Source organism: Pecten maximus, chromosome 2, assembly GCF_902652985.1.
Source record: "Pecten maximus chromosome 2, xPecMax1.1, whole genome shotgun sequence".
Taxonomy (NCBI): domain Eukaryota; kingdom Metazoa; phylum Mollusca; class Bivalvia; order Pectinida; family Pectinidae; genus Pecten; species Pecten maximus.
Window position 1 is genome coordinate 28669517 of NC_047016.1, and position 15564 is coordinate 28685080.

The 15564-nt window shown below is 33.8% G+C and overlaps 1 protein-coding gene across 1 annotated transcript in view; it reads right to left on the bottom strand.

The window, feature by feature from the left end:
• Positions 1–752: 752 nt before the first annotated feature.
• The window catches only part of LOC117321742 (zinc transporter ZIP10-like), a 28656-nt gene continuing 13844 nt past the window's right edge, over positions 753–15564 (bottom strand). Inside the window, exons 5-9 of the mRNA XM_033876259.1 lie at positions 13945–14118; positions 12433–12571; positions 9744–10058; positions 9164–9351; positions 753–7572 (exon numbers count right to left, since the gene is read on the bottom strand). Of these exons, the coding sequence (XP_033732150.1) occupies positions 7420–7572; positions 9164–9351; positions 9744–10058; positions 12433–12571; positions 13945–14118 (969 nt within the window). The 3' untranslated portion in view covers positions 753–7419. The remainder of the gene's footprint in view (positions 7573–9163; positions 9352–9743; positions 10059–12432; positions 12572–13944; positions 14119–15564) is intronic.

Below are 15564 nucleotides of genomic sequence, written 5' to 3' on the forward strand. Positions count from 1 at the left end.
GAAACGGTTTTGGAGTTTGACTTCGAAATTTATGTTAGTCAGACAAATAGAATGAAATGGCAAGTTGTCATTCCTTACACAAGAGATACCAGAGGGATCAAGGCACCCACCATTGAATGATCTTTATTTTTGCTATGTGAGACGGATATTTCCTCTACTTTCCAATTTTCCTTATAATCATTTGTTAACAAGGGAAATCTACATACATGAAATTTAAGCAAGTGCTAACGAATAAGAAAAATCAGTAACAAATTTCAACAGTCAAAATCAAAGATGGCCACCTTCTGGCCACTATTGTTTGGGCACAACCAGGGCACAAAGGGGAACCTACATATCATGTTTAGGAAATATCTTCCCAGCACTATTCAAGAAATAGCATATCAAATAACAACTGTCAAAATCAAAGATGACTGCCGTCATCCATTTTGTTTTCCTATCAAACTCAAAATTTAGAGATGAAGTTTGAGAAATACCCTACCAGTGCTTCTCAAGAAAGAGCATTCAAATATTGAAGCCATTTGTAAAGGAAGCCATCTGGAGAGGCCATATTCGCCTGGCTCGAAATTGGGAATGGGGGGGGGGCTTTACTGGCTTCCAATGCCACTTTATTATCTATGTTATCATCATTATCATGTCACCAGTTTTGCTGTAGCGGTTCACAGGGTTGGAAGGTATTGATGAGAAGTGTAAGTATATGTACATGTAGGTCATGATTGGTTGTACGCCTGTATTTAAAACCATTACAACTTTAATTTGCAAATGCAAAGCCAATTTATTCAAAACGATTGACACAAATTAACAGTTGTGAACATATTTCAAGTTAGAGTCATGATGGACAAATAAGATAAATGCTACACTACAAATTGGAGTCATGAAATGACATTTCTACCTCAACAACTAAACATGGAAACATCTACAGTCTACTAAACTAAGATACAACACTATCATAATACATATATTTATAAAAGCTATGAAATTTTTTTTGTCGGAACACAATGTGTGTAAGAGTTAGATCAGACTTTTATGATCAGAACACAATTTGTGTAACAGTTACATACGCTCACCTGTTTAACATCTCTGGAACCTTTAAGGCATGTTTTGAAGAAAACGGCCGACGATGGATAGATAGGTGACATGTCACATTACGTGAATGTTCATATTATGCATTTGCGCTTACCGGGATAACATTAACCAAAAAATATGGTAATAAAAAAAAGTTTTGAGAGAAAAAAATTGACATGAAATCTCCTTTGAAGTCATGAAACTTATGACGGGCGCTGCGTAACCTCTTCTTTTTAAAGTTTGGATTTGATCATATTAAACAGCTAAATTACATATTTAACGGTGAAATGTCATTACCTCTTTTTCATGAATCAATCATTAAATCCACATAAATAGCAATCAGACACAAATCATGACATTTCCAGGCTATTCCAGTAACTTGGATTGAAAATGGTGGCCCAGTAAATACAAAAATGGAATGTAGAGGAAAAACAAATGAAAAGCTATTTTCTGGAGTTTTACATCTGCCCATCTATAATTGTTGCACTTGATACAAACATTCCTTATTTTAACAACCAATGCCACCAAGTTTGAATTAGGTAAATTGAAGCTGTACAATGATGTAGCAAAGTGTTTTGTGTCAAAGAATTATCAACTTGGTGTGAATTGGCTACTGGACTGTTTAAATGGCACATATAATACCTAAACTGTAAGTACACACCACTGTCATCAAGTTTTAACTTTATACTGATATCACTGTCTCTTTCTTCACGCTTAAATCAAGGTGGAACTTGAGCAGTGTTGAATTGGGTTCGATTGCTAAAGGTCATTTGGCATCAAAACCACAAAATAGCCAGAGAAGTATAGAAATACACATTTATGTATCAAAACAAGTAGCCCACTATGCATCTAAAATGTGTACTGCATCCTACAAAACAGCTATCATAATGCTTACAATAAAAAGCACAATTTTGCACAGACTTTCATGTTTTATTGAGAAAATAATTTTTGTAAAAATGATAATTTTTACTTTAATGAATACAAATGTATTGACAAAAACATAAAGTTTTATCTTGATGCAGCTACGTAAGATTACTGTTCATTCTAAAAAACAGTTACAGTATCAAAAGCACCGATTCATCTTCTTTGCATGCTTTAAAGAATTTTAAACAAGACATAACTTAGATTAGATCTTTGTACTTGATATCCACTACTAAATAAACAAAAAATTGTCAATAAGCTTACCTTCTAAATATCTATAGAGGCCACATCAGTACACTTGACAGTAGCTTAAGATACTGTATTCATTAAATCCCATTATATAACATATCATATTCAAAAGCCACACAAAAAAGCAACAGTGAACAAGAATCCCAAAGAATTGTATGCTCTCTCTGGTCTTCATTGACTATTAAGTCATCTTATCAGAGATATTTCTGTATCCTAAACTAAAAATTGTGCAAAAATTCCTTTTATGAAGGTCAACTTTTAAAAAAAAAAGAGAAAAAACATTCATATATACATGCATAATAAAATACACTGTATATAGGTTACATATAGTCTGTAAAATCGCTAAGATGTGACAAAAGTACTGAAAATGTGTTGTCAAGTTGTACTATGCGCAGTACATCTTAATGTACATGTACACACGTAACACTTAGTCTTACAAAGAGGTGTCCACATCTAAGTTTTGATGATCCTAAGTGAAATACAAATGAAATATGTCCCACAGACAGGCATAATGAATACTGAATATCACCCTTATCAATATTCATAAACAATTACAGCACTACAGTATATAGTATTGTATATTGCAGCATAGCTGAAATCAACATTGATCTTTGAATTTTGAAGACAACTCGTACATTTAAATCTTTGTGTACATATGCTACCCTGATCATACCGTACTGGAAATCAAAACTGTCACGCATAAACATTAATTGGTAATGTAATAAAATCCGTACATGAAACACTCTTACCAATGGAGGATATAAATACAATAATCTTAAAAAAAACTTCAACAAGAGCCTAACTCTGGAATTTCAATACTGATTTTAGAAAAAAAAATATCTAAGGACAATAATTATGAAAACAACCTCAACGTATTACATTGGATGTTTAGGTTCAGAAAAAAAATCTTCAACTTCCTTGCCCCTTTCAAAATATGATGAAGTTCAAAGGATAATTTCAAACAAAATGTTGTTGGCTACATATTACCAGCTGGTAATACAAGTCAACTCATCACTAGCATTGCACACATGACATTAACATAGTTAACAGTCCATTTATGGGTGTTTCTACATGTGAGGGATTGCTTCAAGGCTAAATTTAGCTTGTTGTGTATATGTGGGGGGTGTTAAGTGGATTTCCAAATCAAACAAATGGGACTGGAATGTTATACATATGAATGTACAAGAATTTACATTTAATCTTGATATATTTTTTCATGGGAATTTATCATAATTTAAAAATAACTTATATCCATAGCACTGTTTACATGTGAATATTATAAGTCATTACACTTGGTCTTCCTTTAACACATATAAGGAACAAAAAACACATTACTGGCAAAAAAAAAAAAAAAAAAAACAACAAAAAAACATCATAATTTTACATTTGTTTGACACTCTAAAATATCAGAAACACTATCAAAGTGCATTATTACCGTTATCTGTACTTAGATACAAAACTTTATCTGAAAGCACACAGAAGTATCTTCATTTACACAACAAGAAAAACATGTGTTGTCAGGAGACAACAGAGCTTGCCAAATGGGTTGAAATTCGAAATTAGTTTTTTAAAAAGTAATGTCAAAGGTCACGGTCAAGTCAGCAAATGTAGTACCAATGGAAAGACCTGGTCACAAGAAACACCTGTCTTATACAGAAACATTATCTCATACATTTAACATACTGTAGCAAAGGTAAACAATTCAAAAATTAGCTCATATGTCATGGTCAAGGTCAGCCGGTCTACAAATATAGTTCTACTGGAGAAGTCTTGTTACAAGAAATACACAGGTCAAATACCTAAGTAGTATCCTCATTAGCATTGACACAACAGCTTGTGAAAACTTAAACCTAGCTGTCCACAGGCAATGCTGTCACCCACGACACCGGGGATATCGTAACAGATTATACATAATACAGATGTATGTTTATCTGAATGCATACACACAACCTCATTTAAACAATAATTCTAAACTATTCTCAACATATACGGGTATCCTCATTTACACAACAATAAGCCAAAACATTCTGTATACATTATACACAATAAGCCAAAATGTTTCTGACATGTACATATATTTTCATTTACACAACAAGCCAAAATGTTTATCTCAATACATTTTACATAATAAGCCAAAACATTCAGTATACATTATACGGAATAAGGCAAAATGTTTCTGAATACTAGTATATACATGTATCATCATTTACACATTCCTACATATATCCTCATTTACACACTATGCCAAAACATTTCTGAATATATCTATAGAGGTTTCCTCATTTACACAATTGCAATAAGCCAAAACAATTCTGAATATAATTATACGGTTATCCTCATCTACACAATAAGCCAAAACATGATTTATCTGAATACATACATGTATCCTCATTTACACAATTAAAAAAAAAATCCAATGCCACTGAGGTATCTTCATTGACACAATGAGACAAAGCATTTATCTGAATACAAATGGGGTATACTCATTTACTTGGTATCAGAATGCAATCAGTTACCCACATTTACACAATAGGCAAAAACATTTATATTATTGTGCATAAAAGTATCAACATTTTACAAGTGTGACCTTTTTTCCCTTAAAAATAAATGCAGGTTCACTCATTTACACAATTAGATATTACTTTGTTTCCAAATAGCCTAAGTTTCCTCTTGCCCTGACACCATGTCTGATGTTAGTGTCAGGGCTAGAGGAAACTTAGGCTAATTTCCAAAGTTTTATGAAATATATTGATGAGCTCTTTTACATTATGTGGGTACTTTTGCATGATAGTTTTTCAAATTATTTTTTTCTATGATCGACCCACTACATTAACATCAACATTTTATAATCAAATTGGAAAATTCTCAGCCATGATTTTGCATCTAAAAAATGCCTTTATGTTTTCTCAATTTGTGCTTTGATTTTACTATTGATAGGTTAACATTTGAAAGATAATAGTCAAAGATTTCTAACCATTTAGGATAATAATCATAATATTAATAAATGTTTAATTCAAGGGAATTATTTTTTGTTTGTTTTATTTTATCATGGCATTGTTTCCTCAACAAAAAAACAACAAAAACAAAACAAAAATAGATAAATAAAATAGTAAAATAAAAATTAAATCATTACTGGGCAGTGCATGGCTTGTGATACTATTGTCCTAGTTTTGTAGTAAACTTATTCCAGAGCTTATTGAACGGACAATGTATTATTCAGTTTTTGTACAGTTTTCTATGGTACCCGGTAAATGTTGTGGATACTCAAATTAACATGGTTACAATATTTGTTACAATTTGATTACATGTATATAAAAAAAAACTTGAAGTGCATAGATTTCAAAGTAAGCTTACGGGAAGTATAGCAAAAAAAGTGGTATATGCATGTTTCATTAACAGCTGTAACAGAGCGACATAAAAAAAACAAAAACAGTAATGTGCTAAATTTGAGAAATGTACAGATATTTTTGTTTGAAAATGATTTTTGTTTCAGTTACCTTATAAGTTTGTATTCTGACACTTTCTGCATTAAAAAGCAGATTCGTTAGATCTTAGTATCAATATTATCAACATTTTCCTTTAAGGATATGTCAGAACACCTAAAACACTACCCTATGTTTAAAACATATACATCTTGGATTTGTATTAATTTTGCTTTATATTATTATGGTATATATTTTGGAACAATAACTATTACAATATTAAGCTCTTACATATCGCTATATCGCAGCAATACCTCCATCTTAAAGTGGTTCACAAATCATTATTTGTGGTAACTAGGCCTTTAGCAACAAGCCCATGTCTTGTCTGTACCCATTGGCAAGCATACAGCCGGAGCTACCATTTTACACACTAAAAGCTTACACATAACATTTCTTGCATTATATACTTATTTACATCCGAGTCCGCTGGAACACAACGGAGTAAAGTATCTTTTTCAAAGATACAATACAGTGCCTGTGTGCTGGGAACTAATTATCCTGATGATCATCAGTACAGCATCCTACTACTACAACACAGTACCTACTAAATGTAGCATACTGTATATTATTTGGATATACTTTGACGGTCAAGTTTTCAAGATACTTATATTAGTCTCATGTATTTGAAAAACACGAGCTACTTGTAGAATATTATTTGACTATCGTTCTTGAATATCCAGAATATTATAACATATTAACATATCATTACTGAACAAGCTTACTTAAGTAAATTTTAAATACAATCTTAAAGGAAACACAAAGAAAATGTATTGATCATATGCTCCAAATTGAATTTGATTTATTAAGCAGTTGCTCCTATTTTAAAACTGCTCTTTTGAGGAGTTGGTCCCAGTTGCTGATAGGTTCAAAATGACCAATCTCAGAGGTCAAACTTAGAAATTGAAATAATAAATGTAGGTCAATTCAGTTAATTTGGTTGAAACGAGAAACAGCAAATACATTTAATTATCAGTAAAACTTAATGTGATTTGGTATAAATCAAAATGACTTCCCCTAACAAAAATAAATAAATAAATATGTATAAGGAAAAATTATAAGGCAAGATCTTGTCTGCATTTAGATATTAAACAGCAACAGCAAACCAAAAAATATTACTAAAGAGCTATTCAAGTAAAATATTTATCCTACAGGAGGACTACAGGATTAAGAAATTCTATACTGTAAATGTTGATATTTTTGTAGGGGCTTAATTTCGCGATTTCAATATGTAAACAATACGCGTGGGGGTAATTTTTCGTTATGACCCACCTTCGTTTGAAGTACGAGATTACTCAAATTGATATAAAATACTACGTGTGGGGGAAATTTTTGCGTTTAAAGGACTCCGTGTAATTAGCGTAAATTTCCCCCCTCACGTAAATTTCCACGTTTACAGTACATAGTGTGTGTTGGAGTAAATCGGTTAATTACTGGTTCTGTTCAAATTTTTTTTCCAGTGGTTCCTGTTTAACAAGCCTAGAGTCCCTCTGTTTGGTTGATATTTTAATGGAATGACTCTCACAAGATACAAATGTTTATAGCATTTTAGATGGTATTAGATTATTTTTGAAATGGTCTCTGATGTTTTCGATCCCATTACTGATTTCTTCACAGTTAAACTGGATTCAGGACAAGTTGTTGTTTTCTTCTCTTCCTAAACTTGGGTCTTTTTCATGATACAGGTGCAAATGATAGTTGTTCCTCATTACACTGGTTCCAAGATGTTCATGAGTTTCGTTTCATACAGGGCGATGAGGAGCATAATGGTTGCCCCTATGATCATGCCACCTACCTGGATGAGAAGGTGGGTAAATGGATGTTCCCCTTGACGTGTGTCCACTGCAGTTAGCTCCGGCAACTATCAAAATAAACAAATATTTACAGCAAATGTAGTATGTAATGGAATGCATACTTTGTTTTATTTACTTCATTTAAATGCTGTTATCAAGAGGCCCATAGGCCTTAACAGTCCCTGACAGCTGATGTTTCGTTTTTAACTAATCTGAACCCTACGAAGCCTTTAATGTAGATCAAAGGTCATTCATTTCAATACACATGGTAGCCTCCCTTCAAGCATGCTACTGGCCCAATATCACAACCCTGGGCTTATAGATTATTATGAAGTTGTTAAAGGACTTTAAACATTTGATCCCTAGCCTGTGACCTTGAAAGTAGTTGAAGTTATTCATTTGAACCAAAGTTGGAATCCTTTTATTCTAGCATGATACTGGCTCAATATCACAACACTTGGCCCATTTGTTATTGAAGAAATTTACAATTTAAATAATCTAAGGATTCATGACAACAAAATCCAGGTGATTTGAGAATTTGTCTCAGGTGACCTTAAAAGGAAATCATTTTATTATTTACAGCCTGTGGGGAAACAATGGTAACCATCTGTGGTTGTAAAATCATATTACATTGTAGTCTTACCACTTATTGTATCTATAGCTACAGCTATCAGAACTGTGTACAGAAGCAAACTGATGTTCAATGCAGATTTATGATAGCAAATTTTGGTACAGACATAGATGGGTTCTTTATGTTTATAACCAGAAATTTTAACTACTGTAAATCACTTATATTTCGCGAGTACTTAATTTCGGGAACTCACCTCATTTGACTTATTCGCGAATACATAATTTCACGAATTCTGATCTCAAAATGACTTTAAATTCGCGAATGACGTTAACAGGTCGGCGATATTTCCATGTGGAGAGTGAAGTGAGTTGTTTTCAATGCAAATAAAGCTATCACGTCCGTTCATATATAGTGTTTTGTGATATAAAATTACACTCTGATATAAGTATATGATTTATCATTCTATTATTTCTTTAACGGCGATGTCTGTTCACCATCTAAAGATCACGGTATATTCAAAATGGATGCCACTTATTCTTGTCATTCTTATATAAATATTCGCGAGGGATTTGAATTCGCGTTTGACTCTCCTCGCGAATTACCGCGAAAATAAATCCCACACGAAATATAAGTGATTTACAGTATCCCAAGGGCTAGTCAATTCCATGGAACAACTACTAGATCTGACCTAAAAACCACTAGCCTAGGCCTGGGAGTTGGGCGAGAGAAATTGTTCATCTCTATTATTTTAGGAGCATTTTCAGTTTCATTGTATCTTTTAACCAATGACTCACCAGTTCAACAAGTAGTAGTAGTATTTGATAATACCTACACAAATGAAACTGCAATTCTAACTCAAAATACATTAAATGAAGACTCGAGGAAAAGCAACAACTTTATCTTAGAACGTTTTTCATTATTTCTTTTCTCTATTGACAATATCATTCAACCAGTGCTATGTACCAGAATACCAATTTCCACTATTGGCATTGACTCACCATTTTAGCTTTGTTTAAGATCTGGAATTAACTAATTTACTGGTATCAAAGGATCTTTTTTCAGTGTAATTTTTTCTACTAAAGACTCACCATGTCTACCAATGCTATGTAGAGGAACATGCCGGCCACAGACACAAACACCCAGGAAATGGAATCTCCGAAGTTTCCGATAGCAACACCAATCAACATGCCTATGAATGCCAGGATAGAGGATACACAGTTATACATGACTGCCTGCTTCACCGTCATTCCTGCCCTCAACAGCACAGCAAAGTCACCTGGTGACAAAATATACAGGTTACAGACAAAACACAGTCAATCATGACATCATATCCTGTAGTTGTCCTATGTTCAATAGAGATGCATAATTTACACAGGCAAATTAAATTTAATCCATGGTATTTATTAGCAAGACTGTTTCATTTGAGTTAATTATCTCTGACCCATACTTAATTAAGTAAATGGAACACTATTCAATAAAATAAATTAAAAAAAAAAAGAAATAATAAAAATAAGAAAGCAGTACTGAGGTTGTTTTACAGCTAAAATACATGCAACCTTGGAAAAACGTATGATGTAGTGTTCTGCTAGTATACTGCCAGTAAGTCTACTTTTTGAGACAGCTAACCACAGCAGAGGTATCTGAAGAGAGACAAAATGCAAAACCTACCAATTTCATGTGGCAGTTCATGGCAGAAGACAGCCACAGAGGTACTAAATCCACCAGTAATAGAACTAGAGAAGGCAGCACCGATCGCCAGGCCATCACAGAAGTTGTGGATTCCATCTCCAAGAATGACCATCCATGCGATGGATGCTACAGAGGTTGGCAGTATATGAGAGTGGCCATGGTGGTGGTGGGAGTGGCTAAGAACAGAACTAGGGTTCTCCTGATCCACCATGTCAAATTGTCTGTCTTTATCGCTGTGGTCTTCATGTTCACGTGAACACTCCTTGTGAGATGATTCCGCAAAGTTGGTGAGGGCTGAAAATAACAAGTATATGTACTAACTGCAATGCAGACTTTTATAATTCAAAGGTAAACGTCTATTGATGCTATCATATTTATCCATAAAAATAAGCCTCTTCCAGTATAATATCAAAGATTAGGAAGGGTTTATTAGTGAACCACTTTTAGGTTACTAATTTTGAAATTGATGATTCTGCAAAAATGAAGGGGTTAATTTGTTTTAATATGTTGTAATACAATTAATTTACATTAAAGGGACATCACGGTAAACCAATTTTTATTTTGCATTTTTTCATATTATTGGGTATATCTTTAAAAAAAATATCCTTATGAACAATAACCATTCAAATTTGATGATATATGTATATAAAAAACATCAATTATTAATTATAAAAAGGTTATCACAATTTGTTGATCAATAGTCTGAATATGCAAATTTTGTGACATATACGTTATTATACGATAACACGCATGCGCACAACACACTAAAACACCTGAAAAACAAAAATGGCTTCCAATGTGAATCGACTGCGGTTGAAAACGATAACAGCTTCCGCAATGAAGAGAATAATTGGAAAATGGGTCAAACACAATCCTAGAATTAAACTGGGGAAGCAGTACAATACAGTTCAAACATGAAAACAGCAGTAATACGGACGCTGCTCGTATTCTGCTTGATTGCTGGATAGTAGGTCATGACAATCTCGGTAATATTTACACCAACTCGGTAATATTTATACAGTCTGTACCAGTACATCGCTACTGTCACTATACTATATGTACGGTGTTTACACTTATTTACACATAAATATATGTGCTGGAATATATACAGAACGTGTTATTTAACATTTAAACCACTGTATAATATCGTTGTCCAACTAATCCAATTCGCCTTGTAAACTATCGTGTGTTTGTGTTGCCTCGATTTCAAAACAGTTACGTGATGATTTAAAAATAATTTCCGCGCTAAATTTAGAGGGGGATTCCCAACTAAATCAAGTGGTCAAGCTGGACATGCGGATCGACTGTGAACATTGGGACAGCACAGAAACATAACTGGAAAGGAACAAAACACGTACATTCATTGAAAATTACAACGTTTTTACCGTGATGTCCCTTTAAGGTGTTAGAAAACAAGAGACCCAGAGGGTCTGCATCGCTCACCTGGATATTTCAGTAATTATTGCAAAATAGTGGAAATACTCTCATTTATGTTACAGTATTTTACAATTATTTTCCCTACTGTTTTGCTGCCTCTCCTAACAACTCCTTTTTTGGGGGGTAATATTTCCCCTATTGAGCCCCTTCTCTGACCCCAGCAGAGCCACACCCTCCATTTATGCAGCATTAGATCTTGCCCAATTATGTTCGAGACAAAATGTCATCAAAGTAAATTTACTGGTAATTGTTCAGGACTAGAAACAACTTAAAGGATTTATCTCAATTTTCCCTATTGGACTCCATCCCTCAGGCTCCAAGAGAGCCACTCCTTCCATTTATACAACATTAGATCTGCTTTGCAAAATAAGGCTCTAGACCAAATTTCATCAAAATCCTTTTGGTCATTCAGGACAAGTAGTGATTTAAATGATTTACCTCAATTTCCCCTTTTGGACCCTACTCCTTCCATGTCAAGGGAGCCACTCCCTCCATTCATACAGAATTAAATCACCTTTGGTGAATAATGCTCCAGACCAAATTTAATCAAAACCCATTCAAGCTTTCAAGACATGTAGTAATTTAAAAGAAATATTGATGCTGAGCTGTGGCCAGGTCAGCTAAATATAGCTTTTGGTACATTTTTTTATCTGAGAGGCTGAGTTGCCTGATTACCTCTCCTGGTTTTTATCAATTACGATACGTTTCCCTATATCTGCACTCCTAAATCAGGTGCAATTGAAATATTCACACCTTTGAGCCCCATCCTTCTGGCCCATTGGGGCCACACTTTTGTTTCTTCGAGAATGTTTTGTACCCTTATCTTCTGGTTCAGTCAGATAACACATTTTTGAGTCTGTTAGACTTGGGGGTGACCATTCACACAGGTAAGATTCAAATCAATCATACTGAATCTATCATGTACATGTAGACAATCCTGAAACACCATAATCACCTAAGTGTTATAATTATCATTTTTGCTGTCACTAAAATGACTTCTTTGAATGGATGTGGTTTTAGGTTGTTTAAAGATATCAAGATTCACCTTTTAAGAGTGAAAATAAACTTTTGCTGTCAACATTTTCCCCATCAAGACATTACATACTATTTTCTTGGTGAAAAAAGAGAAGAGGTTTGAACTCTGAAAATACTTTGATAAATTCATTTATGTATATTTTATCAAATTTTCATGTCAGTAATTTGATTTATTCATTGTAAGCTTATAAATTACCTTTTTGTCCGGGATGGATGCCCATGATCTGTTCCTTACAATCTGAGTCAGTGACACGCATTGCACCACACTCTGTCAGAGGAATGTTTGTATTATCATCAACTTGTTCTCCCGACTCCTTCACAAACACAGACCCGTTCTGTAAGTGAAATACAGTAATATCGTCCATGACGTAAAACAGTATTTAAATTATGATCCATCTTGAAATAATGCTTCAATAATTTTATGACTCTTTGAGGCAAAAAGCAAAAATGTTAATTTTTTCACTAGAATCCTTGAAGACATTTTAGCTCTTCAACAATATCAGCACTTTCTAACAGCATGTGCAACAAGCAAATTTTGGTATTTATGGGTATTTATTAGGCATCTGACTATAAAGACCCCAAGTACTATAAAGTGGGATACATTCTTTGTAGCAACAGTGTGGGAGTTTAAACAAAAGTAGGTAATGTGCAAATCAACAATTTTGTACATGCATGTATATGTTGTCTAAAAATAATAACAACACATTGTCAAGACAATCTTGGGATTACTTCAGGCAAAAATCAACCCAATTCCACTTGTGAAGTTTATAAAATTCAATTTTTCAAGATGGTGGTAGAAACAGCCATATTTGAATTCAGAATGACCATAAAATAACAACACTTTGTCCTGACCATCTCAGGATCACTTCAGGCAAGTCTGAATCCTGCTGGTCAAATTTGAGAGAAAAAGTTTGAAATGTGAAAAATTTGCTGATGGCACATGACAGACAGTAGCAGCATATAAAATAAGGGCAAGATTCTATTGATTATATTGACAATTTATAGTTCTGTATGTATTTATAACCAATACCTGAAAGAGAGAAGATTCATGACATTGGCTACCTGTGCGATTAAGTCAAAGATTTTTATGTACATATACAGGTACAAGGCAACAAATGGAGCAGTTCCTCATAATCAGTAGGTTTTTACTTGTCATCCTCTACCAGTCATCACAATCACCGTGATCAGACACAGGAACTTGTCATCCTCTACCAGTCATCAGACACAGGAACTTGTCATCCTCTACCAGTCATCAGAGACAGGAACTTGTCATCCTCTACCAGTCATCACAATCACTGTCATCAGACACAGGAACTTGTCATCCTCTACCAGTCATCAGACACAGGAACTTGTCATCCTCTACCAGTCATCACAATCTCCGTGATCAGACACAGGAACTTGTCATCCTCTACCAGTCATCACAATCACTGTCATCAGACACAGGAACTTGTCATCCTCTACCAGTCATCACAATCACTGTCATCAGACACAGGAACTTGTTATCCTCTACCAGTCATCACAATCACTGTTATCAGTAAATCTTCTGACTCTGCGACCTTGACCTTTGTCCCAGTGCCTCTGATCTTTTTAAAGCTCCTGTTTATGTCTTGGTTAAAAATTACATAATAAAAGGACAAATTTAATCATTTCCTAGGTTTTCCAAAAACAAAGATTCTGGAATAGCAATAGCCATGAAACAATTTTTTACCTTCTTGTGTTTTCGTTTAAGGTTTGTGATGATAGACAGAACCCTCTCCATGATGAAGAAAAGGAAAATGGCACTCATTCCACACAGACCCTTGAGGATTGCAGTTGTGTGCTTGTCATCAGCCTTACTGTTGCCATGGCTGCTGTGGTCATGATCATCACCACCCTGTAGTGCCTAGACAGATAGAATTCATTTTTTGTTTTTTACTGCGTCTGTGCCAGGAAAAAAGCAATTTACTTTCATGGTGATGTTTCAGTTAGATTTATCTTTACCTATTGATTCTGTTAGGATTCAGAAAAGATGCTGAACTCTTTGAACTATGATATATCTATTATACAAATATATCCAATTCATTCTACCAAATGAAAAACAGCATAAAATCGATCACTAAGGATACTGAAAGTTATATTACAAATATACAGGTAGAGCATACCACAATTTCTTTTGGAATGCAATTAATTTTTCAAATTTGAAAGATAAAACAAGAAACTCAAACTTTTTGAGGGTAGATATAGATGCTCAAAACTGTGATTTCCCTATATAAACTGCATGCATAATATTTTTTTTTAACCACCCTACAGGGGGAAATGCGAGACTTCAGGGTCATGAAATTGACCCATTTTGGCCCAGTCCATCAAGCCCTGGGAGTCAGTCAGGTACATGTATTATTATCTAAACAAGGGCTGTTGGAGAACAGCATAGCTCGTCTCGCAAATGTTTGTCAATAAATAATTAAAACATATTAATTGCAATGGTTTCGCAAATTGCATTAATAATATTTATATTGTTTACTTGAACAGATTGTGTTTTGTGAATTCATGCAATTTTCAAAACCATACCAATTTATATATATATAAACTATTTATTGACAAACATTCGGGAGACAAGCTATGCTGTTGTAGATTAAATGAATATATATTAAATACAAATGTAATTGGTTTTGGACATATTTCTCCCAATTTTTTTATAAAATAGTATCCTTATGAGAGTTGTCTCCCTTGAAAAATGTGGACCGGTATAAATTGTCTAATGTGAGCATTTTCACATTGTTTTATTTTCAGTTTCACCCCAAGAAGGGATAGTGTAACTCCAAAGGGACTCTTTTATCAAATATCAGCACCCTAGTACAATCATAAAGTGTTGTGTTATTATTAATTAATAGCTTTCAACATTTGCACAATAATTTTAAAAATCTGTTTTTTCCCCCAAAAAAATCTTTCAGTCTAACTCTGGCAAGGGATAGTTTAACAACCCCAACAGCATGTAGATCAAATGAATATATATTAAATACAAATGTAATTGCTTTTGGACATATTTCTTCAATTTTTTGATAAAATATTATCCTTATGAGAGTTGTCTCCCCTGAAAAATGTGGACTGGTATAAATTGCATATTCACATTGTTTTATTTTCAGTTTTACCCCAAGAAGGGATAGTGTAACTCCATAGGGACTCTTTTACCAAATATCAGCACCCTAGTACAATCATTTATAAAGTGATGTGTTAATAGCTTTCAACACTTGCATCAAAAACTACGCAGAAATATTCTAAGTCCAAAAATTTGAAAAATCTGGGTTTCTTTTCAAAATAATCTTTAAGTTTAACTCCGGCAGGGGATAGT